We start from the raw sequence: 25,959 nt of genomic DNA on the forward strand, positions 1-25,959 counted from the left end.
TATGCTTTTGTATTGTATGATGAGTACTTGATATAGAATATTATGGAACTTGTTGAGTGATATTGTGTGATTTTATGAAATATATTTGAGTAAAATGATATAAGGTAAAGATGTTGATATCAAATGATTTACAGTTGAAATTGTATCAATGAATGTATGCGTAGAATGGACTTAGTTTGGAAGTACTTTACTAAGCACGATCTGATGAGTGACAAAGGGAATAATTTGAGAATGACTTAAGAGTCGGATATGGATTTGGTCTAGTGTGAATAGTTACAAAGATACACTAGGTATAGAGTCTAGAGACAATGAAAATCTGGAGGAAACGTAAGGTGGTGAGCGACATTTACGTATATGTACACACTTTTTCTGAGAGCAAATGCGTCACATGGCCTTACACTCGTTTTCTGACTAGACTCTTGACTATGTCTTTATTAAGGGGCCCAATTATTGTACATGTTGTATCCGTGTGCATAAGCTAATCGGTAACTATTTACCCAGTTGAGTAAGACTTCAAGAAGTACCAGAGGCATCGGTATATGTGATCACAGTGCACTGAAAGTGCGTGTTGGAATAAGAGAAAGAAAAATGAATAATAAATTATTGATTGTTATGTGTGATGTGAATATATTTGTGAATATGAATTTATGAAATTGAATGTGTTGCATTTATGTTAAAATTATGATTTTATGCTAAATGTTTGTAAATGATAAAATAGACGCTCATCCTTACTAAAATTTTCTGGAAACCAGGATGACGGAGCCTCAGGGAAGAATTAGACTATTAGATAGATCAGTATATAATAGGCTCAATTATATATTTAATGACTATCAAAGACTGTTATTTTAAATTCGCTGTCCTTATGGAGAACGAGCCTAGAATTTTTGTTATGTTAGAATTGGAGTACTTTTATAGCATTCCTTTTGATTTTCCTAGAAGTAGAATACACCTAGACCTATGTGTATATGTGTATAGAGGTATTGTTAGGAGTTCAGAAGCCCTCACATACCTATTTACCTACCACGATCATGATTCTCTCAGAAGACCATCTAGATGGACCTTTAAGTATGTCACTGGCACAGAGGTTAAAGCTGATTCGGGCGATCACTGCCTGGAATCAGATGAAGATCTGGATTCGAAAGACTTAGCTGAGATAGAGAGTTAGGACGCTGGAGATGAGTAGGACAGATCTTCAGTAGTTGGTTTTGGGGAGACTGCTTTGGGACTTATACTTATTTATGAATTGTAAATATTATGATTATGTATATGTTGTGTTAAGTCCCACATATTGTGATATATCTTTTGTAAATTATTATACTCAATTTATAAAATGTATGCACAGTCTCTTAAATTTTGTATTTTGATTATGTTTAATACGGCAATTAAAATTTTGTTGTACCATTTATACAAATTTATATGGAATTATTTGTACAATTTACTATATCACGATGAAGATTTCAGTAATTAATCATAACAAAGCCCAATATACACAAACTTTGTATTTTACATCAAATTATAAATTATAAAATGTACATTGTACGAAAAATTGAAATAAGGATGTTACAGAGGAAACTAACGAAAAGGGATGGAGAGATATTGGAAGAGGAAAGGGAGGAAAAGTTACATTCAGTGTCACTTTACCATTTTTTTAATTAAAAAATCTAAATTAGATTAAATAAACAATGTTAATATCATCTCAGCGCCACTTAGGATATTTTTGTTAGGCCATATAATAGAGTTAATAGAAATGATCAACGTGAGAATAAAAATAAAGCTTAAGGACAAAAATGAATAAAGAGGAAGAAAGTTAATTTTATCATAAAGTTAAAAGACGAAAAGACTAATTTTATCTATATTCTAATATTTTTCATAAAAAGACTATATGATTACAATAATTTCTAGTAAATTATAGAATTCTTATTTTATATATATATATATATATATATATATATATATTAGATAGAGAAAATAAAAATATAGATTAATACAAAAAGCATAAAAAATTTATTTATTTTAATAATATTTTAAAAAGAAAGAGAATAAGTATAGATAGTATAGAGTCCGGAGATGATTTGAGAAATCTTAAGAAAATAAGAATGGTAAATATTAATGATAAAAGGGTGCATAATAATTTATTGCTATTTTAATATTCCATAAATTATTGTTTTTATTTTTTACTAAAAGGAAGGTATCACTTGAAACTATTTTGGGAATGTGTAGGGATGTGTATTAAGTAAAAAAGTAAAGAATTTTTTTAAGGGTGAATGAAATAAAGATATTTAGTGAAAGTGCCTTTTTTTTTTCGTATTTTATTAAAATATATAAGAACTATTTTACACATAAATAAAAATAATTTAAATCGATCTTGAATTATTAGTATTTGAGTAAAGTAAACTATAGAGCTTAGAATGAGTAAAAACTAGCTATATTTATGACACTCTTTTTCTAAGGAAATATTCTGTTTTACTCTAAATATATCACAATATTTGCTTACTCATGCCAAAATTGTGTAATTTATTACGAGTAAAATGGAGTGAAATGGGGACCACATCCTTGATTAAAATTCTTGGTAATTTGTATGTCGGTAGTGTGAACTGAAGACTACACTATGCGTGATAGCATATGAAACTGATCAGAAACATCCCACAGGTTTCTTGAAAAAGGAACCTCTGCATTCTTTCTCGGTATCAGGCTTGATTGGTACTGTGGTAAGGTCTTTTCGTAAGGAAAGAACTTCGAATTGTTTGATCTCATATTAATAAGGAGAAGTGTGAAGAAGGCATTTTGAAGTGAAGTGTTGTAATCATTGCAGGTGGGAAACTTGGCATTCACAGATGACCAGTGCTATAGCTTCTTCCTCTAACTCTTCTTCTATCGTGTCTTCAGAAAGATATGATGTCTTTCTTAGCTTTCGTGGTGAGGATACCCGAAGGAATTTCACAAGCCATCTTTACGAAGCTTTGAAGCAAAAGAAAGTTAAAACCTTCAGAGATGATGATGAGCTTAAGAAAGGAGATGAGATCTCACCAGCACTGATTAAAGCCATTGAAAATTCTCTCGTCTCTGTTGTCATCTTCTCAGAGAACTATGCTTCTTCAAAGTGGTGCTTGAATGAACTGTGTAAGATTATGGATTGCAAGAAAGAGCAAGGACAGGTTGTGATACCTGTCTTCTACAACATAGATCCCTCACATGTGAGGAAGCACACTTGGAGCTATGAGCAAGCCTTTGCAAAACATGAAGGAGAACCCAAATTCAACACATGGAAAGCAGCTCTCTCTGAAGCAGCCAACTTAGCTGGTTGGGACTCTCAAACTTACAGGTAAATAAAACGAACTGATTGTCCTGTATGTGTACTTGCTAAATTCAAATTCTGCTACGTGAATTTGTATGGTTCTTTCTCCTTTTTTTTCCTTTTGAATTTGTTAGACTTATATAACACATCATTTATTTCTTTGTTGCCCATTTCATATGCTAGGACTGAATCTCAATTCATTAAGGAAATTGTTGGCGATGTTTTGCAAAAATTGACTCCTAAATACCCTAACCAACTTAAAGGACTGGTTGGAATTGAGAACCATTATATAGAGATAGAATCACTGCTAAAAATGGGGTCAAGTGAAGTTAGAATCCTTGGAATATGGGGTATGGGTGGCATAGGTAAGACCACCCTTGCCACTGCTTTATATGACAAATTCTCTAATGAGTTCGAAGGTGGTTGCTTCCTCGCAGATGTAAGGGAAGAATTAGACAAGTTTGGATTCAAAGCTTTGTATAATAAACTTTACTCTGAGTTATTAGAGAATGACAATTATTGTTTTGATATACCCTTTTTAGTACCCCATTTTGTCAAGAGTAGGCTTGGACGTAAAAAAGTTCTCATTGTGTTGGATGATGTGGCTACCTCAGAGCAATTAGAAAATCTAATTGATTGTGATTCTTTGGGACCAGGAAGTAGAGTCATCGTTACAACAAGAAATAAGCAAATATTTACCCATCTTGATGGAATATTTGAGGTCAAGCAATTAAGCTTTCATCACTCTCTTCGTCTCTTCTGTTTTAATGCCTTCAGAGAGAAACATCCTAAACTAGGATATGAAGATCTATCAAGAAAAGCAATTGTCTATTGCAAAGGTGTTCCTTTGGCTTTGAAAGTTTTGGGTGCAAGTCTTCGTTCAAGAAGTAAAGAAGCATGGGAAAGTGAATTGAGAAAACTCCAAAAGATTCCAAATATGGAAATTCATAAGGTATTAAAATTAAGCTATGATTCTTTAGATCGTTGTGAGAAGGACATCTTTTTAGACATTGCATGCTTCTTCAAAGGAGAAAAAAGGGGTTGGGTAACGAGTTTACTAGAAGCTTGTGATTTCGCTGCAGCATCTGGAATAGAAACCCTTTTAGATAGAGCTCTAATTTCTGTTTCATCTTTCGTCGAAATAGAAATGCATGACTTGATACAACAAATGGGTTGGGAAATTGTTGATCAAGAATCAATCAAAGACCCTGGGAGACGAAGTCGATTGTGGAGAGCTGAGGAAGTTTGCAATGTATTGAAATATAACAAGGTGAGTGGAAGTCCAATTACATGTATTTTATTACACTTGTATCTGTTTAGAACATAGTTAGTATTATATGATAGCCTTTGCTAATTATTATTCTAACTGTTGTTTGTCAGGGAACTGATGTTGTTGAAGGCATAACTTTAGATTTGCGTAAATTAGATGGGGACATATATTTGAGCTCAGATTCCTTCGCAAAGATGACTAACATGAGATTACTTCAAATCTGCAACCATTCGTACAACCAAAAGAGATATCATGTGTTCCTTCCTAATGGTCTTGAGTCATTGTCCGATAAGTTGAGGTACCTACGCTGGGATGATTTTTGTCTGGAGTCTTTGCCACCTAACTTTTGTGCTGAAAATCTTGTAGAGTTTGACATGGTTCGTAGCAAGCTTAAAAGGCTTTGGGATGGAGTTCAGGTATGAATGTGTATATACTTCCTGTATTTGGTTTTAAATTTGTAAAGGTAGGAAAGGGAACCTTAAAGAACCTTAACGAGCTTAAATATATGATTTGGTTTCTCTTTTAATTAAGGCTCTTTATTATGAATTTAACGGTTTCTGAGCAATATGATACATGTTCCTTGTTAACAGAATCTTGTGAATTTAAAGAGAATTATACTTTCGGGCTCGCGAGACCTAATTGAGATCCCAGACTTATCTAAGGCAGACAATCTTGAACTAGTATATCTCATGAATTGTGAAAGCTTGCGCGAGTTGCATCCATCTCTGTTATCTCGCCCGAAGCTTGAGATGTTGTTTTTAGCGAATTGCAAAGGTATCGAAAGCCTTTTTGGGTGCAAGAATCTTGAATGCAAGAACATGTTATCAGATGATTCAGGAACAGGAATGGGATATATTACAAAATCAAACCTTTCTGAGTCCATGCAGCAGAATGCATCGAATTTGTGGTCCTCACAAGCACTCCCTCACAACATTGGTAGCTCTTTGTCTCTAAAAGAGTTTCCACCATCCTTAGAACGCTTGGATGCTTGTAACTGTACATCTCTGGATACAGAATTCACTCAAAAGCTAGTGTTACAACACATGATACAGAACCGCATACCCTACTCTCGCCAACACCCTCTTCAAATTAAAAAAGATGCTCGGAAATCAAGCTATACAGTGTTAATTGGCGAGTGTTTCTTATTCCCTGGAGACCATCTTATTGAGGAGTGTATGTTTCAAACGAGAGAAAGTTCAATAACCATTCCTTATCTTCCACAATCTGACTTGTGTGGTTTTATCTATTGCATCATTCTTTCGAAAGGAGATATCGGTCCAATGGTTTTATATTGTATCTGTGAACACGTACCTTTCGGGAGCAGTTCCCATGTGACACATCATGCAAATTTAATTTCAGATCATGTGATATTTTGGTATCATGACGTCAGCAAATTTAACAGAACGAGAGTGGATAAAAGGGTCTGGAATCTTTTAAATTTTACAAGGGGAGCGTATGATCATTTCAGCAACATATCATTTAAATTCGATGTTAATAGAAATGCTGAAAATAAACGAGAGTGGATAAAAGGGTGTGGGGTTTTTCCAGTATATGCCTCAGAATCAGGGTTGAAGTTGGTTGGTAATAATAGTACCATGGAAATTTTTGAACCCGAATTCATTACTCAAACCATTGATAATGAGTCACAACTTAAAGCAAATGGTGTTGGAGGGTTCAATAATGAAAATGAAGATGACCAAGAACAGCTTCTTCCTGCGTCAAAGAGGAGGAGGACTACGCCAGAAACCATAATTTTCCCATGATTTCTTTGTCTTCGGTATGAAACTTCACCCGCTCCTTCACTGTAGGCTCCTCAGTTGTTGCTTTTTTCTTTAATGAATTTAATCCTTCATACATACAAGTTATCAGTTAGAAATACTCTTGATTCTAGAAAACTATGTCTAGCATTTCTCGATAAAATTGTAATGTAATTACATGTTGAGCAGTTTTATTGGTTGAAACTCCTGAGCAGAATATTGGTGAGAGATGAAAACTAGCTCGGTGGGAGAGTAAAAAGAGTAACATTATGGTATTCATTTTGCAGTTTGCCTGGACAATAGAAAAAACATATCGAGTTCTTATGGTAACGAATTGATTCATCATTTAGATGTAAAAGTGTTGTCATATGTTGCTTGTATGAGTTTTACATTTGTAGTGTCTTAGTTCGAATTTGTGTTTATTTTGTTATTCTATGATAACGATAACTATTCCTTATCTTCCAAAATTGTACTTTTCTGGTTTCGTTTATTGATTCATTCAATCTAAAGGATCACTCTCAGAAATACCCTTAAAAATAGAATTGTCAGTTGCAATTTAGAAATACCCTTGATTCTAGAAAATTATGCTTTGTATATTGCAGTAACATTGTACCGTAACAACTTGTGCAGGCTTCTTTTTGGTTAAAGCAATTATGGAGAATATTTATGTGCAATGAGCCTAACCTTTTAACACAGTCGAACCACTGAATATGTTGCTTATGAATTTTACCATTTGAGCTAACCCCCTTAGATTGCTGATTTAGGTTGTGTTTGTATTAAGTTGTGCTCTGCTTCTGTTGTGGTATTATTTGCTATTGTTCGTATCCCTTGGTGCTTTTATACTTCATGACGTTGTAACAAGTTGCAATTTTTTGCCGTTCATTTCCTGTATATTTTGTTCAAGCCTGATTCATATTTCTAGAAGTAACAAAATCTTGTAAAAAAGTCAGATATTAGAAAATTCCAAAAAGCTATTGTAAAGGATGGATAATAGCAATAATCATGAAACTCTAGATTAGAATTTTTCTTGAAGAATATAGAATCTGTCTATATTTTAATAATTAATATATAAAAGTTGAGAGGCGAGTTATATTGTTGTCACCTCAGTCATTCAATAAGCCAAAATTTTACCACAGCTTATGGGTATCATATTTTAGTCGAATCCGTCATTTCCTCTCTTATTTTCTCAAGCCATTTTTTCTGGTCTTCCTTAATGAATTCATTCTTATGGTTTACACACATAGCTATTTAATCATTGTTTGCAAATTGCTATTGCTGGTAGGGCAGTAGGTTTACAAAGAAAATAAAGCAAGGAACACATTGGTTCATCATTTGGAATTTTATGCCAATATTTTTAGGGTCCCTCATCCCCCTTGAATTGATGAAGTCCATGGAAAGAGAAGTTATTGGCACGCCTCTTCTAAACCCATGAAACATTTCAGGCTTAAAGGGCACCTAATTGGTGTCACTATCATTTAATATTTCTCCAAAAAAGCATCACTTACACGGGAGTTATAAACATTGAGAATGAGATCAGGTTTTTGCAAAACATCATCATGACACTAACACTAAGCAACATTGTTAGAAACAAAAAGACTAAAGGATAGGCACAAAAGCAGAATGCATGGAGGATAGATCCACAAAACATATGGTAGATAATCACCTTGGAAGCCCAGAAATTTAGAATCCTAGTTAATGGTCGGATGAGTAAAGCGCCTCCAATATCAAACTAGTGTTCTCCCAAACGAGAAGAGCACGATCTGCATGCAGCTTCATTTCAGCAGCACGTAACTTGTTCCACTTGCACTCCATTTCAGACCTCTTGGATTCTCCAATTAACTCCAAACCCCTCTTTGCATCATCTTCACTCACTCGATACCCACTTTGAAAACAAAACATTTCTCTCAAAGGCCAACTTGAACCCCCAATAGGCTCTGAATCAACGTCCATCTTTCCAGATTCCATCAAAACGGGGCCAGCATGGGATTTGGCTACGAGTTTCTTCTTGGGAGCTTTCACATGAGTTCCCCAAACCCTTTTGGACAACTCAAAAGCTCTGTGGTCGTGCGGTTTGAAGAACTTTGGGTCTTCGTGCTCGTCGCTCTTCCCTTTGATGCAATTGATCTCAAACTTCCTTTTCAGCCTTCGAATCTTCTCCTTGAGTTGGTTGGTAGAAGCATGGACGTGAACCGATTCCTTAACGAAATCGTTGAAATCATGGGCGTGTCTAAAAGGGTCTTGGCCAGTCTTGGAAGTGAAGTCAACCATGCCCTTGAGAATAGCCAACTCGTCTTCCTCGCTCCATATCCTCTGAAACTTCTTTGTCTTCTTCACATTTTCCTCCTCTGAACCATCCGTTGCTGTTGCCTTCTTCTTGGCAAGTCTTCCCTCGTCCACGGGCGAGTCGTTCTCGGCGTCTCGCTTGGATTCTTTTGCCTCCGAGTGGGAGTTAGAGGGAGGGGGTGACGGGTTTTCTTCTTCTCCTTCTTCAACATTGGTGGAAGCTACTTCTTCCGAAGGTGGTGGTTGTTCTTGTTGTTCTTCTTCTTCTTCCTCCTCTTCTTCTTCCTCTATTTGGAGTTCTTGTGAAGATGGTGGTAGCTGTGGATCCTCCACATGAGCGCGCCTTTTCTGCTTCTGCGGCATTGAGAGTGGCAGAGGAAACTTGAAACTGTAAACTGGTGGGTCTTGATATCGGTAATGTACTTATTATTTATTACAAAAATCACTTCGAATACAGAGCCTATGGCCTAAGTTCTCACAGGAAACAAAGCAACTATTATATACTTTTGGTTGAAGCAAAAAGTTTTGGTCTGAACCACTGTTTCTTTAAAGCATGCACGAAGATATATTAAATAATCTTTTACTGAAAATTGGCTCACAACTTCCGATGTGACCATACCTAAATATATATGATGAATCCAGAAAAGTGGGAGTGTAATTATCCATAGAAGAAGTTGATAGGCTTCTATGCCTGTGATCAATCACAGAGCAGCAGATAAACTTTTGAAAAATTTTAATATAAAATTATTATATTTCACATACTTTTTATCTCACTTTCTATTACAATAAATTAAGAAAAAACAATGATTATTTTGTCCGGGGAGTGCACCAGTCTAAATCTAGTAAAAGCACTTGGAAATTTTCATAGGAAAATAGGCCATAAGCCCAACTGTCATCCCTTGCACAAGAACATCTCTTGTATATTTTCATAGATGATTGACAAGCTAACTGTAAATTTCAAGAAATAAATATTTATAAAATTAGTTTATTAATTTATTTAAAAATAACTTATAAAATTTAGTTTCAAGAAATTCTATAACATAAAATATCAGCTTCATTAAATTATAAAATAATAAAATTGTGTTGAATGATAGATCAAATGGTGAGCAACTTAATGATCCAAAAGATACACCCTTGTTTGACATGATGTATATATAAATTCACTAAAATTACATTAAATCACATTTTAAAATAAAGGCATAATTAAAATATAGCTGTGAAATAAATTTATATTTAAGTGATTTGACATGGATCTAAACACACCATTAGCTAAACAATTTAAGAAGGATTAAGGTTGAAGCGTGGTATCTTCAAAATAGTATTTATACCATAAACAAATTTGTACTGAAAAAAGAAAAACTACAATCATTAATATCATTTAATTTGCTCAACTAATTTACCATGCAGTAAAAATATACAAAAATATATTGTATGCCATTGGGCATAATTGGCATTGAATGGAAGGTGTTTTACATACAAGGTCTTTTAAGAACAATTTCTCAGTTATACTCAGCCAAATCCAAGGGCTTGAAATATTTTCCATCTATAAGATAAGTTCCAATGCTAAGTCTCACTGCCCACACATCTTTGGGTTTTCTTGAAACAATTCTGCAGGAAATGATAACCCAATTGCCATTAAAGCATTAGATGTTCACAAATTTTTATATCAGAATCAAACTACGAGTATATATTAATGTTAGAGTACGTTGAAAAAAAAATCTATAATTATAATTTTCTTAAATATACTTTTTTTTAGACTTTGAAGAATTATTACTACTTCTGTAAATGAAATTAACACATATATTTGGAGAATTGAATTTTCCAATTGAAGTGAAACAAAATTATGAATGACTTAAGTAGATTTGGATAATGAAGTGAAATACCTTCCCACGTCACCAGGCTTAACCAATCCAGAATTGACCCTGAGACATGGGACAGTAGCTGCAGTCTTGATCATTTTGGGAGCTTCAATAACAATGATGGGAGACCCTAACTTCAACTTGGAACATTTTGCTTGCAACTCTTTGTCCTCCTCTGAAGACTCTTTTGATTCACACTTTATACATGTTACCAATTTATTGGGTATGTTAAGTTGATAATTCAAGCTTCTATATTGCATTGCCAAACTGCTGTTGTCCCTCAAAAGTGGCTTTGTGATGGCACAAGAAAAGGACAAGGCCATGCTTACCTTTTGATGAAGCACCCCTTTATAGTCCTACAAATCCTTAAAGAATTGCTGATTCAACACCACATCCTTTCAAAACTAAAAAAAGGTTATGGGAATTGGAAGAATAATGAAAAAACCAAACATTTTTAATTGAAAACTTTACCTTATGGGAGAAATGTTAGCACCCGAAGGAGGCAGGGAGGAAAGTGAGTAAAGAGAGGGCTATGAAAGGAGGGTTCTTCCTCTTCTCATAAACTAAGAAAGTAGTGTGTTGTATTTCGAGGTGGCTTCAATGTTTAGTGAATTGGGTATGGTTGCAGGTTTTTGTCAGAACTCTTCTACTCATTTGCGGTGCATGTTTGACGAAGGGATAATAAAGACAAAATGTGCTTAGATAATGTTTTTTTCATTTTCTTTTTATTTTGGGTTTAGTTGGCAGCACTTGAATTGCTGAGTCAATCTGCAAATTAATCTTATTTTATTAATTTTTTTTATAATTGATAGTATTTTTGTGATACATTGTTTTCTTTAAATATTTTCAAATTTTGTGTATTTTTTTAAGGTTTTTTTTTATCTATTTTTTATAATTTTTTGTTTAATTAGCTAACTCATGACTCCGTTTAAGCTGAGCTAAGTTAAAAATTTACTGATTTTTGAGTTCAGCATTTGTTTGGCCAACTAGTGAGCTGGATTTACTTACTTTAATAGTTTTATTTTGTATATACTTGTTTTTTTATTTTATTTTTCTATTACATTGTTTATTACTTTTTCTTTTAGTAATAGCTCCATATTTAAAGGGGTATAAAAAATTCGCCTTATGAATTTTTTATATATTTAAGTTATAACAATCAATACTATTACCCTTTATCTTGATAATATGCATATCTATTATTTATATATAACTTATTTTGTCATTATAAATGTATTTTATTTGTGTTTCATTATATTTTTACAATAATATCTTCTCTATTAAATTTTCAAATCAAAATTTAATATATTTCTTAAAAACATTTGATAATTTTTATATTTTTTAAATGTATTAATATTTTTTATTAGCTTAACCAAGATATATATGCCATATATAAAATTGAAAATTTGTTTATTTTATACAGTTTATATCAATTTAATTTTGTATATACACTATTGCAACCAGAGCCATGATAGATGGAGAAATAACAAATTAAAAATGCAAAAAAAGAAAAAAATTATCAATATTTTTAAAGAAATATTAAAAAGAAAATTTTAAAATTACTTAAGTTCATGAATTTAAATTACACGTTAAAAATATATTAGCATCCTACCGCCTATATAAAAATATTATAAAAAGAAGTTGAAAGTTTTGTAAAATATTCCTATATTTTAAACATACTATGAAATTAAAAAGAAAGAGAATTTTTTTTTAAAAAAATAACCGAGTTCCATAGGTTTAGATTCATATTCTTATGTATTGCTAGTAAAATGAGAAAATTAAATTTATGTAATTTTTAATAAAAAAAAAACTTTGTTTGAAAGGTATTTATTTAAGAAATAAAAAAAATAAGAAGTTTATTGAAATATTGTAAGAAAATTAAAAGTAAAATATATTTGTAAGGTATTTAAAAATGAAAGTAAACATTTAAAAGATAATAAGATGATTTAAAAAATTATTTTTGTTTCTTTAGTTTTTATGAGAATAGAAAAATTTTCACATTATGACTTTATATGAATCTTTATTATGTGAAAATATATTTTAATTTTTAAAAAATAGCAAAAATATAATATTTTTTATTATTAAAAATAAAATGTAAGACAATTCATATGCACATAATACAAAATAATAATATTAATATGTAAAAATAAAGATTTTTTTTAAAGATTTTTTTATAACTGTTCAATTATAATAAAATTTGACTCAAATAATTTAAGTAATATGTAATTATAATTGAACGATTAGATTAATAAAAATATTTTGTATACGAAGTCTGCTAATGGAATAAAAATATAAATTTAATTCAGGCATTTAATTTTATAACATTCAAATAATAGAGTGATGTAAGCATTATTTTATTAATAATGGTGTAAATATTTTTAATTTTTTTCTTTTAAAAGAACAATAAGTAAAATGACATATTTAAAAAAAATTATTACTTAATAATATACTTTTGAAAATAGAAGTTTAGAATAATTATTTTATATTTATTAAAATAAATTTAAAATTAATATATATATTAATGATCTCTTAAAAAATAGTTATCTAGAGTGTATCTTATTATTCATGCACCTAAAAAAATGGTAAACTAATTTATTAGCCAATAAATTATAAATTTATTGACAATAAAATAACAATAGTAATAATGAAGGAACCAATCTCAAACAATTGTATATTTTAATTGATATTGAACAAATGGACCATAATGCCAACATGCAGGGGAAAGAAAAGGATAACTATTTTTATCTCTTTTGGTTTACACTGTTCTTACACTCAACCCAATCTAACTACTATTATCGTCCTACCATGTGGTATTTGTGTAAAAATAAAATCAAATTGCAACGTTTATGAAAAAATGGCTATGGTGTTAATGAAGCTTAATTGAAACTGCACAATAGATGGGTGAGAATACAATGAAGCATATTTTCAAATAAAACATGTTTTTTAATATAGGTTATGATGAAGTCACGATTAAATTAATATTTAATTTTATTTAAATATTTTTTAAAATTAATTTGTTTAAATTTTATTAAAATATTGTTTAAAAATCATAAATTATAACATTTTATAATTTTTATTCAAATTATTAAATAATGAAAATTTTAAGTAAAGTTTTTATAAATTAGATTAATTTGTGTTAATTTTTATTTTTAGGACAAAAGTGGAAGGGAGAATGTCTTAAAAAAACCAATAAATTCCAAAAGTTAAACAAAAAAGATAAGGTTCTTGGATTAAGTGTTCCAACACTCATTTACAAAAGAGCATAGTTTTATTAAACAATTAGGTATTGCAATGATGAGTTTGGATGTTACAACGCCCATAATTTGATAAACAAATTTGTGTATATATTTTAAATATTTAAAAAAATTATTTGATAATATTTTTAATAAAAAATACTTATTTAATCATTTAAAATACACTTTTTATAAGTTGGCTAATGGAGATAACTCCTTTCTAACTAACTCTATGAATTCCTTGTGAAAAGAGTATCAACAAATCATAAATCATGAAGAATTTTTTAGTATCACCTTTGTAAGACTAATTGGATCTCTTTAGGTGATAAAAATAATAGATTTTTTTTCATAAAGCTACTATTTTTCATAAGAATTAAAATTTAGTTGAGACTTTGAAGGATGAGAAGGATAACTGGAATATAATCCTTCAAAACTCAAGCTTATTGCTCTTAACTACTTTTGAGACATTTATTATGATGTCACTTCTGATGTCTCTGCCATGCATAGTCATAGTTAGTTCTCTCCCTTTAGGGACTCAATAGCAATATGTTATTTTCTAATCTATCTATAGAAGAAGTTATGATCTCTCTTTTTTATATTAGAAATTTCAAATCTCATGATCCTTATAGTCTCTATGCTCTTTTCTTTAAAAATGAGTGGAATTTCTTAGGTTATTCTATTTACAACTTTGTTTTAGATGTTTTTCATGATCTTATTAAAATTGCTACAATAAATGGAACATGAATTACTCTAATTTTCAAATCTGAAAATCCTAAGTATTTTAAGAATTTTAGTAGTATTTCTTTGTGTAATGCAAGTTATAAAATTATTACAAATTTAATTGCCAACAAAATGATTTATGTTTTGCCTTAATTTAAAAATTAATACTAATAAATCTTTTATGGTCTTCTCTAAAAACATTGATGCCTCCTTAATTCAGGCCATTAGTGAGTGTTTGTACATTAACCTCTCTAATTAGTTTGGTAGGTATCTTAGTACCTATTGATAATTATAAACCTTCTAAACAACTTTTCAGTGTCAATAATTACAAATTGCAAACGGCTGGAAGAATTATTAAGGTTTTTTTAACCAAGAGCAATTGATTTAGGATGAAATAATATGGCTAACATATTAGCATGTTGTTCCTTTGTGTTGACATGTGCTATTCAAAGAATTAAAATAATGAATAGAAACAAAAGTTTAGAATTAATGTGATATTTTTAAATTTTTAAAACTAAAATATTTTATGCTTAATATTTTAAAAACTAAAATGAGAGTTTGTTAAGTTAAAAAAATCAATCAAAGAAACAATAAAGGTGACACTTGCAAGAGAAGGGAGAGAAGAGAGAGAAAGAGCATCTAAATATTGGTTTCTATATAAGATATTTAAGAAATTTTTAAAAAATTCCAAATTTATTTTGCAAAAGTTGGTTATCCATTTTTATCCACGTGATGTATTATTATATATTATTATAAGATTTTGTTAACCCAAGGGTTTAGGATTAAGTTTAAGCATTTATAAATTTTTAAAAATATAAAAAAAATACATTTATTGTATTAAAATTATAAAAATATAATAAATATTTTTTTAAAAAAATTTACTATTTCTAATTATTTATCCTCAACTTTTAAGATTAAGATTAACAATACTCATTATTAATTTTTAGTTTAAGTAAGAGAGAAAGTAAGATAATAATTTAAGAAAAAAGAAGACAAGTGTAACATGTGCCTAGTCAAGGGTTTTGGTTTTTCAGAGTATAGTAGAAATGTTAGGTTGGTAAAAATGTAATATAAAAGAAAGAGAATGTGTGAAGAAAATATTTGAATTTTGAAGATTTTAACATATTCCTCATAATTAATCTGAGCATCTAGGGTTAAAATAGTCATTGGTACCATAACGATCAATTTAAAAAAAAAATGAAAAATAGAATTTGTTTAACACTTGTGTATTTTTCATGAGTCCAATTACATATATATGTGTAATATACATGTAATTTTGAGAGACAAAATATAGGGCGACAACAAAATGTAATCTACAAGAGCATATAAACAAGCATATTGGTTAAAATGTAGCAAATTAATAGTAACATAAGACAAAGAAACTTTATATTTTGAAGAGGCAAATTGCCATATGCATCAACTCTCGTTTAAGAATAGCAGTACTTTTTAAATTAAATTTAGAATTTTATCTCAATTCAAGATTCACATTAAAAGTTAGTATAAATTATCAAAATAATATCAAGAACATCTATATCATTAAATTTAGGTTTTATTCGCTTGAAAGTAAAATAATAATATAATATTTCAAGTAAAAGAATGTTGATAACATATTCTTGTTTTTACTTAAAATTAATTAAAAATTATGTAAGTTTAATTCTTTCACTCCAAAATTTATTAAAAATTATAAAAATCAAGTCCCTGACACATAAAATTGGTCGAAAAGCAAGAAGTGGTCAGAAAATATTCTAAGTCCACAAACCTGACAGAGTTCCAGATCTTCTCTAGAATTGCTAAAAAAAAAAGGAAGCGATCAGAAAATATTCTAACTCCACAAACCTGCTTGAGCTCCAGATTCCTTCCAAAATTACTCGAAAAACAGGAAGTGGTTAGAAAATATTCTAAGTCCATAAACCTGCTTGAACTCTAGATTTCCTCCAGAATTGCTAGAAAATATTCTAAGACCACGAGAACAAAAAGAACTCTTAGATTCTCCAAGATTAAAAAAAAAATAGAAAACAAGGGAGAAATTATTTTAAGTCCATAATGCTAAATGAGTCGCTTAGGTTTCTCTCAAAAATTGCTCGAAAAATAAAAAAGAAAAGATTCTAAGTCCATAAGAGTTATGATAGGACTCAAAAATTATTACATGGCTCAGAAGCGGTTATCAATAGTTACCAGCAATTACCACCAGACGAAGGAAGATCGTGGGCGATAGTAGTTATAGAAGAAGCCCCAACCAACAGCAAGATCACAAGCAATCGTGAAAAATGGGCATCAGCAGTTGAAGGCAGTTACCAAGAAGTGCCCGCCAAAGAAGGAAAACCACGATAGTTTTCCTGCCTATAAATACTCTAAAGATAAAGCGTCATTTGCCGAGGGACGACTTTTGGCACTCAGACACCTGCACCCAAAACCTCTGCACGCTGAAAACCTGCACCGCACCAGACACCAACTATTAGGAGGCTCACAGTGTTGCTGTTCATTGCTAGGAGTCGTACGTTTCAATTTCTGAACATTTACCTTTCTGCATTTTAATTCTAATTTGTTTGCTTATTTCTGTTCTGCAATTTGGTTCTTGTTTTAGCACATTATTGTAAAAACTTCTACACCGTAATTCAGTTTTATATTTTTCCTATTTAACAATTTGTTTTACAACGTCCATTTAATCACAACACACTTAAAAGAATCCAAAGAGGACCTAATCCAGTTCCTAGATTGCTCTTGGATTATTTGTTTACAAACTATCATTTTTCACCGTAAACAAATTGGCACACCCGATGGGACTTTATTTTGTGTGTTTATTAAATGTTTGATTACTTTGTTGCATGATATTACATAACAAACGTTGTATTATGGCTAATAGAGGAAGGAATAGTGATTCTAGTTCTAGGAATGGTAATTCTAAAAGTGATGGTGGTAATACTAACCCAGAAAGTGTGAGCAGCAGTAATAACACTGCCGCGCAGCCGACTATAACGACGGAGGTACCTACGCCGTCATCCCCAGTAGTTAGCCAATTTATGGCTATTGTGCCAACAAATCCCGACATGAATTTTGGCCTAAGTCCAAGACTAAGTGATCAGTCATTCGACCTGTCTCCTGTGTCAATGCTGCCTATTTTCGGAGTACAAACCTACTCCAACCCGGTGGTGACAACCATGTCGCCCCAAAGTCACACCATTCCACCGGGAATGGGTATGGCTCATACTATTCCACTGAGAATGGGTACAATTGGTAGAATACCAGGAGCCCAATTTGCGTTTGGAGCTTTGATCAATTGGATTTTTATAACATTATTTCTTCTCATTCCTAACTTACTAATCCTCTTTTGTGCCTAATTGGTTGAATTGGATCATTTTATGATGTTTGAATTTTATTTGGGCTTTATTTAATTTTTCCAGTATTTAGCAAATTCTGATACTGTTTTGGTTTCTGGACCATATCTTGAGTTGTAGAACTCCTTTCATTGTGATTCTTGATTTGTAGGAAAGCTAAGAGAAAGGGGCATAATTCCTATGAAGGGGTCAAAAACCAGTTTGGATGATAAGAATCTGAAACTGGGCCTGGAAAAAGTCAGAATGCTGCAGTCACGGATCCTGAGCAAGGTGCAGTATTTGGGCCATATCTCGGTCCACAGACATCCTATTAAGCCCATTCCAGTGGCGTTTTGAAGCTGACATCCAAGGCTACAATTGTCCTTCAGGCAACGAATCAAAAAGAGGCCGTTTTCATAGCCGAAAAAATGGAACAATGTGACAAACGAAATTTTGAATTTTGAATTTTGAATTTAATTTGTTGGCTCTCGTCTTCTTCTCTCGTCTCTTCTCTCTCTCGCTTTTTCTCCCCTTTTACGACTTGTTTCCCTCCATCCATGGAGGATTAGATTTTCATCTAATTCAAGGATTAAAAGGGACGTGACACTCTTGAAGATTGATCGCACATTGGCATAATTATATTTTTGAATTGAAGTTATTCGTTTGGATTGATGATTATGCATCTGGTTGATTATGTATTATTTGATTGATGTATGTAATTCAGTTTTAAGGAACATGAATTAGATTTTCAGGTTTGAAAACTACGATTAACGACATTGGTAAATTAAATTGGCACAATTCAATTAGGTTCTAGAGTTTTCTGAATTTTAATTAATTATGTGCTAATCAAATGCATGAAGGTTTTCATGTGAATACTGAGTTCTAATTGAAGGTTCATTCGGATTCATTGTTAATTACCGAATTGTTTGTTGATGTACTCTCTTAAAAATTCGGTGATAGACTAGTCATTTTTCTTCTTAATTCTTGGATTAGAATTTCAATTTCTGTTCACTCTTCATTCTAATTATAATTTAGTGCATTTTTGTTTCCTTTATAAACAAACCCCCCATCTTATACACTCTCTAAATAGATTAATTTGTCATTGTGATTCTTTGAGAAACGACCCTAGTTGCTTACCTTGTACTATAGTAATTAGGTTTATTTTGACCCGTGTGCGACCTCATGTCAAGCTTCAAGCGGGAAATCATTGCTTGCTAGCTCTTTCTCAAACGTTGCCTTACATTCTATAAGGCAGCAAATGGATGAGAGTAATCACGAGATGGTCAATATGCTGATCCATCAGGTGACCGTTGTGTTGAATCCCATAGTGGAAACCACTAATACTAGCTATTAAGTTTTGACTGAACAAATGCGTTGAATTGCTGACGTATTTGGGCCACCTCAAGTCCCTGTAAGACAAGGGCAAAATTTTGCCCAAAATTTTGGTCGAAATGCACCTAAGTTTGATCGAAATGGTCAAACCATTGAGGAAACTGGCCAAAATGTTGATCAACACATTTCAAGACAAAATGAGAGAAATTTTTAGGTAGACCAGCCTCAGAATTTTGTTTGAAATCAGAATACTCCACTTGAACAAATTGGTCAAAATTTTGATCAAAATATTTCGAGACAAAACGAGGGTGATTTCCAGGTGAATCAACCCTTCATTATTGCTCGAAATCAGAATGCTGATGAAATATTAGAGCAAGTTAGACAAAACAATATAAAGGGGCATCAACTTCATAATCAAAATAACCCGAATCCCCAAAATATTGCTAATGTAGTCGAGCAAGTGTTGAACCAGCATGGTTTTGACGTAGGGTATGCTAATAGACCCTATTTTGTCTCAGCATTTTCTGAGGCAATTTTACAGGCTGAACTGCCCCAGGACTAGAAAGTCCTGAAATTCTCAAAATTTGTCAGAGAAACCGGCGAATCCACTATCAAACATATTAGCTAGATATGTCATAGAATGTGTGAATTTAGCTCGAAATGAAGATTTAAAGTTGAAATATATTCCTAGTTCTTTAACTAAGAGGCCTTTCACTTGGTTCACAACTTTGCCTCCGAATTCCATTTATAATTGGAACCAACTAGAAAGGAGATTTCATGAGCAATTCTTTCGCAATGAAGCGAAAGTTAGTTTAATGGATTTAGTTAATATAAAAAGAATGCATAATGAATCCATTGATGATTATTTGAGTAGGTTTCGGCAGATGAGGTCAAGATGCTTCACCCAAATCCCAGAATATGAATTTGTCCAAATGGCTATAGGTGGGTTAGAATACTCAATAAGATAAAAACTAATTAATCAACAGCTAAGATACATGTTGCAATTAATGACGAAAGTAAGGCAAATTGAGCAACTTAAGACTGAAAAGTATGCTCCAAGAAAAATCGAGAAATTACCTCGAAAAGATAAAGTGGCATACATAGGTCTTGCTGAGGGAGAGTTAGGAAGTGAGAATGACCTTGACGAAGAAGATGTCGATTTAGGGGTAAATGAGGTGAATGTAGCTGAACTAAAGTCAGGACCTCCCTATGTTTGTCAATCATTAAAATCGCCCGAAACTAAGGATAAAACTTGGCCTAATAAAAGCTATGCCTTTGATGTCTCCAAAGCTGATCATATTTTTGATATTTTGTTAAAAGATGGGCAAATTGTGTTATTTGATTATCATAAGATCCCTACTTTAGAACAAAGAAAGGGTCAAAAATATTGTAAATTTCATCATGTGTATGGTCATTGGACTAATAATTGTGTTCGTTCCAAGGATCTGATTCAGGACGCTATTAAGTAAGGAAGGTTGAAATTCGAGCAAAAAACCAAGATGCCAATGAAAATTGACCCTGATCCAATGCAAATTGAGGCCAACTTCGTAGAACCTATCGACATATTGATGGTCGATGTTGCTAAAGAAAAGAAAGATTTTGACTCGATGGTAGAGGGATTCGAAAAGAAAGGAGATGTAGATAAAGCTCTCAAAAAATTCGAGAAGGAGAATGCTGAAATTTTTTGAAAGTAAGAGACACATTGCTGGATTTCCTCAGTCGGAAAAAAGAAGCCGACAGTGAAGTTATGCTATGCCCCAGGTGCAGTGCTGTTTTCGACAAAGCAGCAGCCAAAGCTTTCAAGCAAACTGAAATAAGGAAGCATTATCAAGTGACCACAAACTAGGTGATCACTAAGAACAAAAGGATCCAGACTCAAAATGCTTCGATCACCATACGGGACCCCCAAGCTGTTCAAAATAGGAATTTTGTGCCTGCTCAAAAAGTCCCTAGCAACAAATGGGTTCGAAATGTACTGCACCCGTCACTAGTTCGACCAAAGTGGCAATTGGTCGAAATAGTAAGATCTTCACAACCAGCAGTTGTGCCCTAGCCTAAGGTTGTATCACAACCTCAAATTCTTGCTAAAATTGGGTTCTATAGCCCATCAGGGAGTCATTTTCAATCGAAAAAACCTTACTATAAGGCTCTAATGACTAAGACTCAATGGAGAAGGGCTCAGAGGATCAGAAAAGTTAAGTATGAGGCACAAGCTTTAGCCCAAGCTCAAGCTCAAGTTTGAGCACAAACCCAAGTTCAGTCAACCCGAGGAAGTGCTATAAAAAATATGCGGCGCACCCCGGTGAGGATTGAGGTCAAAACGACTCAAGAAAAGGCACCAGTCGAGAAAAAGAACTTGAAGATAAAGGGTCCAGAAATTGAATACGACCCAGATGATGAATAATCACAGATGTATTCGAATCGGGTTTGATGATGATCTTGAAGACATCCTCAGAGTTGTGTCAATGTTACCTACTGAATACACCGAAAGAATTGGCAAAGGTGACGAAGACAACTTTTATGCCAATGGTGAACTAGATAATAACCCTTGGGGCTACTGTTATTTGACAGAGGATGTTCACTTGCCAAGTCATCGGCTACCTTCGAGAAGCTGACACGTGAAATGAAGAGCCATATGAAGTCACTGTACATTGCGGCTCGAATTAATGAGAAATTTTGAGTAAACAAAGTTCTCGTTGATTCTGGGGCAGCCATTAACATCATGCCCAGTTTTTTGCTAAAAAAGATCAGAAAATCCGAAGAAGATTTGTTGCCTCATAACTTAGTGCTGACAGATTATGAGGGAAAAACCTTGAGTTCTAAAGGGGATCTAATCGTCAACCTAAGAGTTGGGTCCGTGTCTCGAGCAACTATTTTTGTGGTGGTAACCTCTAAAACAAGTTATAATTTATTGCTCGGAAGGGAATGGATCCACAGAGTTGGAGCAATACTATCATCGCTCCATCAGAAATTGTGTCTTTGGAACAATGATGGAGTACTGGAGTATGTCGACGGAGATCAAAGCTATTTCAAGGCCGAGGTGCATGTTAGCAACCTCGATAGCAAAACTTTTGATAAGTCTTTCGCTAATATTGTACCACTCCGTATCAAAGATGTAGGTGGGCTACACTTCGGTCCAAATCCTCACCTACCTTTACCTCAAGAAATTCGACACTAGATCTGTCTGGATCCTTCAATTGGCTTTTACAGTTTCCAAGAAAGGGTGGAGGCCAAAAACAATGGAAAAGATGAAGTCTGAAGAGAGCCTTTTGGCTCAAATTTTGGCTTATGTAGCTGAAAACAAAATAAAGATGGCTCTTGAAGCTGTCGGAGCTTTGGAGGCCGATCAATCGAATTTGGCCATAGAAGAAAAACCACAAAAAATTAAAAGAACAACAACACACGAGGTCGTTGACTCAAAAACAACAGTTCATTACCATGCTAAAATCAACATGGTCGAAAGCTTGGCCTGTTTAGCCGAAAGAAGGGAAGCAACCCTAAAAGCAGCCGAAGGATTGGAGGCCAACCTACCTAATTTGGCCATTAAAAATTTAGCTTACCCAGACGAACAGAAGAAAACAACTCTCGAGACATGTGTGATACAAGAAAACTCAATCTTAGAAACTGAAAGCAATGAAACTCAGCTAGATTGCATTTATGATGACTTGCCGATTGGGTTTGAGCAAGACACAGCTCGAAAAAGCCCAGAAATGGAGGCGCAACATCCCTTAGAAGAAGTAAACCTTGGAAATAAGAAGGAGCCTAGGTTAACTTTCATCAGCAAATTGGTCAACAATGAAGTGAAAAGCTAGTTAGTCAAATTACTAAGAGAATTCAAGGATTGTTTTGCTTGGGATTATGACTAGATGTCGGGTCTTTCAAGAGAATTGGTCAAACATTGACTTCCAATTCGACTAGAAAAGAGGCCAGTGAAGCAACTACCAAGAAGATTTGCGCTAGAGATTTTGCCAAAAATCAAGGAAGAGATCGAAAGGCTCATTAAAGCTAAGTTCATTCGAACAGCCAAGTATTTCGATTGGATCTCGAACATAGTGCATGTAATTAAGAAAATTGGGTCCCTTAGAATTTGTATTGATTTTTGAAATCTAAACAGTACTACACCAAAAGATGAGTACCCTATGCCAGTAGCCGACATGTTAGTAGATTCGGTAGCAGGAAATGAAATTCTAAGTCTATTAGACAGATAATCAGGGTATAACCAAATTTTTATTGCTGAGGAAGATATATCGAAAACAACTTTTCAATGCCTAGGAGCTCTAGGAACTTATGAATGGGTAGTAATTCCATTTGGGTTAAAAAATGTCGAAGCTACTTACCAGAGGGAAATGAACACTATTTTTCATGACATAATTAGTGAATTCATGCAAGTTTATATTGATGACATCATTGTAAAATCTAAGTGTAAAAATTACCATATTAATCATCTTCAACAAGCATTTGAAAGAATGCGAAAATATGGTTTAAAAATGAATCCTCTAAAATATGGTTTTGGTGTTACTGCAGGACAGTTCCTTAGCTTCATTGTCCATCAGAAAGGGATTGAAATCGACAAGAATAAGGACAAAGCAATATTCGAGACACAACCACCTTCAACTAAAAAACAGCTGCAATCATTGTTGGGAAATATCAACTTTTTATGAAGATTCATTTCTAAGCTTTCCGGCAAGACAAAAATCTTCTCACCTTTATTAAAGTTGAAGAAAGAGGAGAACTTTTGATGGGAAGCTGAGCATCAAACAGTCTTCGAGGAAATTAAGCAGTATTTGACAAGACCACCAGTAATGGTCCCGCCTACAAAAGGTTCTCCTTCAAAAGCTGTACATCTTAGCATAAGAAGAAACTATTGGAAGTATGCTAGCGCAAGAGGACGAAAATGGGGTTGAAAGAGCTGTTTATTATCTTAGTCAAGTGTTAGTAGGAGCAGAATCTTGATACAGTCCCATCAAGAAATTATGTTTGTGTCTGTATTTTTCTTGTGAAAAACTAAAGTATTCCATTAGGCCTTTCGATGTGTATGTTTATTTGCATCATGATATAATAAAGTATTTTTTGATGAAACATGGTAGAGTTGAAAAATGGACATTGGCACTAATAGAATATGCTATAATATATAAACCATTAAAATCAATAAAATGACAAGTTGTTGCTGATTTCGTTGTCGATCACTCGATTCCAATTAAAGAAGTTGATTTTATAAGTTTAAAATCATGGAAGTTATATTTCAATGGCTCTAGCCACAAAAATGGAATCGGAATTGGAATACTGTTAATCTCACCGGACAAAATCCCAACTAAATTGCTTTTTTAGATAAAATCAGTCTGTTCAAATAACAAAGCTGAATATGAAGCACTATTGGTTGGGCTTGAAATGTTGCTAACTTTCAGAGCAAGAAATGTAATCATTCGAGGGAATTTTGAGTTAGTAATAAAATACGTAACCAAAGAATATAAGTGCTTAAGTAGAAATCTCGTCGAATATTGGATAAAAGCGAACAAATAATTGCAAAAATTTGACGAAGTAATTTTAGAACATATTCCTCGAAACAAGAACCAAGAGGCTAATAAATTAGCTCAAATTGCCTCGAAATATAAAATTTCGAGTGAAAATCTTGCAAAATTAATTGAAATAAGAGAGAAGTTAGGATCAAGAAATCTTGAGATTCTTAACATCAACGACCTAACTAATCAAGATTGGAGAAACCCTCTAGTTAACTATTTGAAAAATCCCAACACCCCAAGTGATCGAAAATTGAATTGTACAAACGGGGTGTTGATGGGACTTTGCTTCGATGTCTTGGCGAACATGAGGCTTATATTACCTTAGCAGAGATCCATGAAGGGATCTGCGGAGCCCATCAAGTTGGGGAAAGGATGAGGTGGATGTTACTTCAAGAAGGTTTGTATTGGCCCTCGATGATAAAAGATTGCTTTGAGTATGCAAAATCTTGGGAGGAGTGTCAAAAGCATGGTAACATTCAATACGTCCCAGCAGCAGAGTTACATTCCATAATCAAGCCATGGCCTTTTCGAGGCTGGGCTTTAGATCTCATTGGCCAAATCCATCCCCCTTTGACGAAAGGCCATAAATTCATCCTTGTAGCTGTCAACTATTTTACGAAATGGGCCAAGGCAATTCCATTGAAAGAAGTTACTCAGAATGATGTTAATTTTATCGATGAATACATAATTCAACAATTCAGAATACCAGAAACATTAACAATTGATCAAGGAATCATTTTTGTCGGTCAAAAAATAACTCAATATGCTAAATCCTTAAATATAAAAATGGTAACTTCGACGCCATATTATGCTCAGGTCAACGGCCAAGTGGAGGCAGTAAATAAGATTTTGATCAAGTTGATCAAGAAACACATCGGGTCAAAGCCAAGAAATTAGAATGAAACCCTAAGTCAAGTATTATGGGCGTACAAAAATTCCCCAAAAGAGGCCACAGAAGTAACTCCATTTTGATTAGTTTATGGCCACAAAGTTGTCTTACCAGTTGAAGTTAATCTACAATCAGTTAGGTTACAACGGCAATTCGAGTTACCAAGTGACGATTATTGGGCCTTGATGTTCGGTGAATTAAATGATCTAGACGAAATTCGTTTAAGTGCTTTAGAAAAAATGATTCGAAAAAAAGAAAGAATTTCGAGACCATACAATAAAAAGGTTCAATACAAGTTATTTAATGTTGGTGATTTAGTATGGAAAGTTATTTTACTGTTCGATAAAAAATGAAGGAGGTTTGGAAAATGGTTCCCTAATTGGGAAGGCCCATTTGAGATAGAAAGCGTGTTTTCAAATAACGCGTATTCAATTCAAGAATTAGGAACTAATAGTCGAGTTATGTCAATTAACAGTAAATACTTGAAACCA

General features: G+C 32.9%; 3 protein-coding genes and 1 pseudogene across 3 annotated transcripts; 2 read left to right on the forward strand and 2 right to left on the reverse strand.

The window, feature by feature from the left end:
• LOC113854662 overlaps positions 1 to 10,975 on the reverse strand; it is a 36,864-nt pseudogene extending 25,889 nt beyond the window's left edge.
• LOC113858273 (TMV resistance protein N-like) lies at positions 2,648 to 6,993 on the forward strand. The gene is made up of 4 exons (XM_027490826.1): positions 2,648 to 3,322; positions 3,479 to 4,565; positions 4,676 to 4,981; positions 5,156 to 6,993. The coding sequence occupies exons 1-4, from the start codon at positions 2,835 to 2,837 to the stop codon at positions 6,326 to 6,328; spliced, it is 3,054 nt and encodes a 1,017-aa protein (XP_027346627.1). The 5' UTR covers positions 2,648 to 2,834; the 3' UTR covers positions 6,329 to 6,993.
• Positions 6,175 to 11,064, reverse strand: LOC113858278 (probable transcription factor At1g61730). Its single transcript, XM_027490840.1, has 2 exons — positions 7,007 to 11,064; positions 6,175 to 6,412 (listed from the first exon to the last, which is right to left on the reverse strand). The coding sequence occupies exon 1, from the start codon at positions 8,966 to 8,968 to the stop codon at positions 8,015 to 8,017; it is 954 nt and encodes a 317-aa protein (XP_027346641.1). The 5' UTR covers positions 8,969 to 11,064; the 3' UTR covers positions 6,175 to 6,412; positions 7,007 to 8,014.
• A 13,929-nt stretch (positions 11,065 to 24,993) lies between these two features.
• On the forward strand, positions 24,994 to 25,476 carry LOC113854670 (protein NYNRIN-like). Its single transcript, XM_027485819.1, has one exon. It carries the CDS (start codon positions 24,994 to 24,996, stop codon positions 25,474 to 25,476), a length of 483 nt encoding a protein of 160 aa, XP_027341620.1.
• The last annotated feature ends 483 nt before the right edge of the window (positions 25,477 to 25,959 follow it).

The sequence above is a fragment of the Abrus precatorius genome, unplaced genomic scaffold (assembly GCF_003935025.1).
Source record: "Abrus precatorius isolate BTA unplaced genomic scaffold, Abrus_2018 Scaffold1, whole genome shotgun sequence".
NCBI lineage: Eukaryota > Viridiplantae > Streptophyta > Magnoliopsida > Fabales > Fabaceae > Abrus > Abrus precatorius.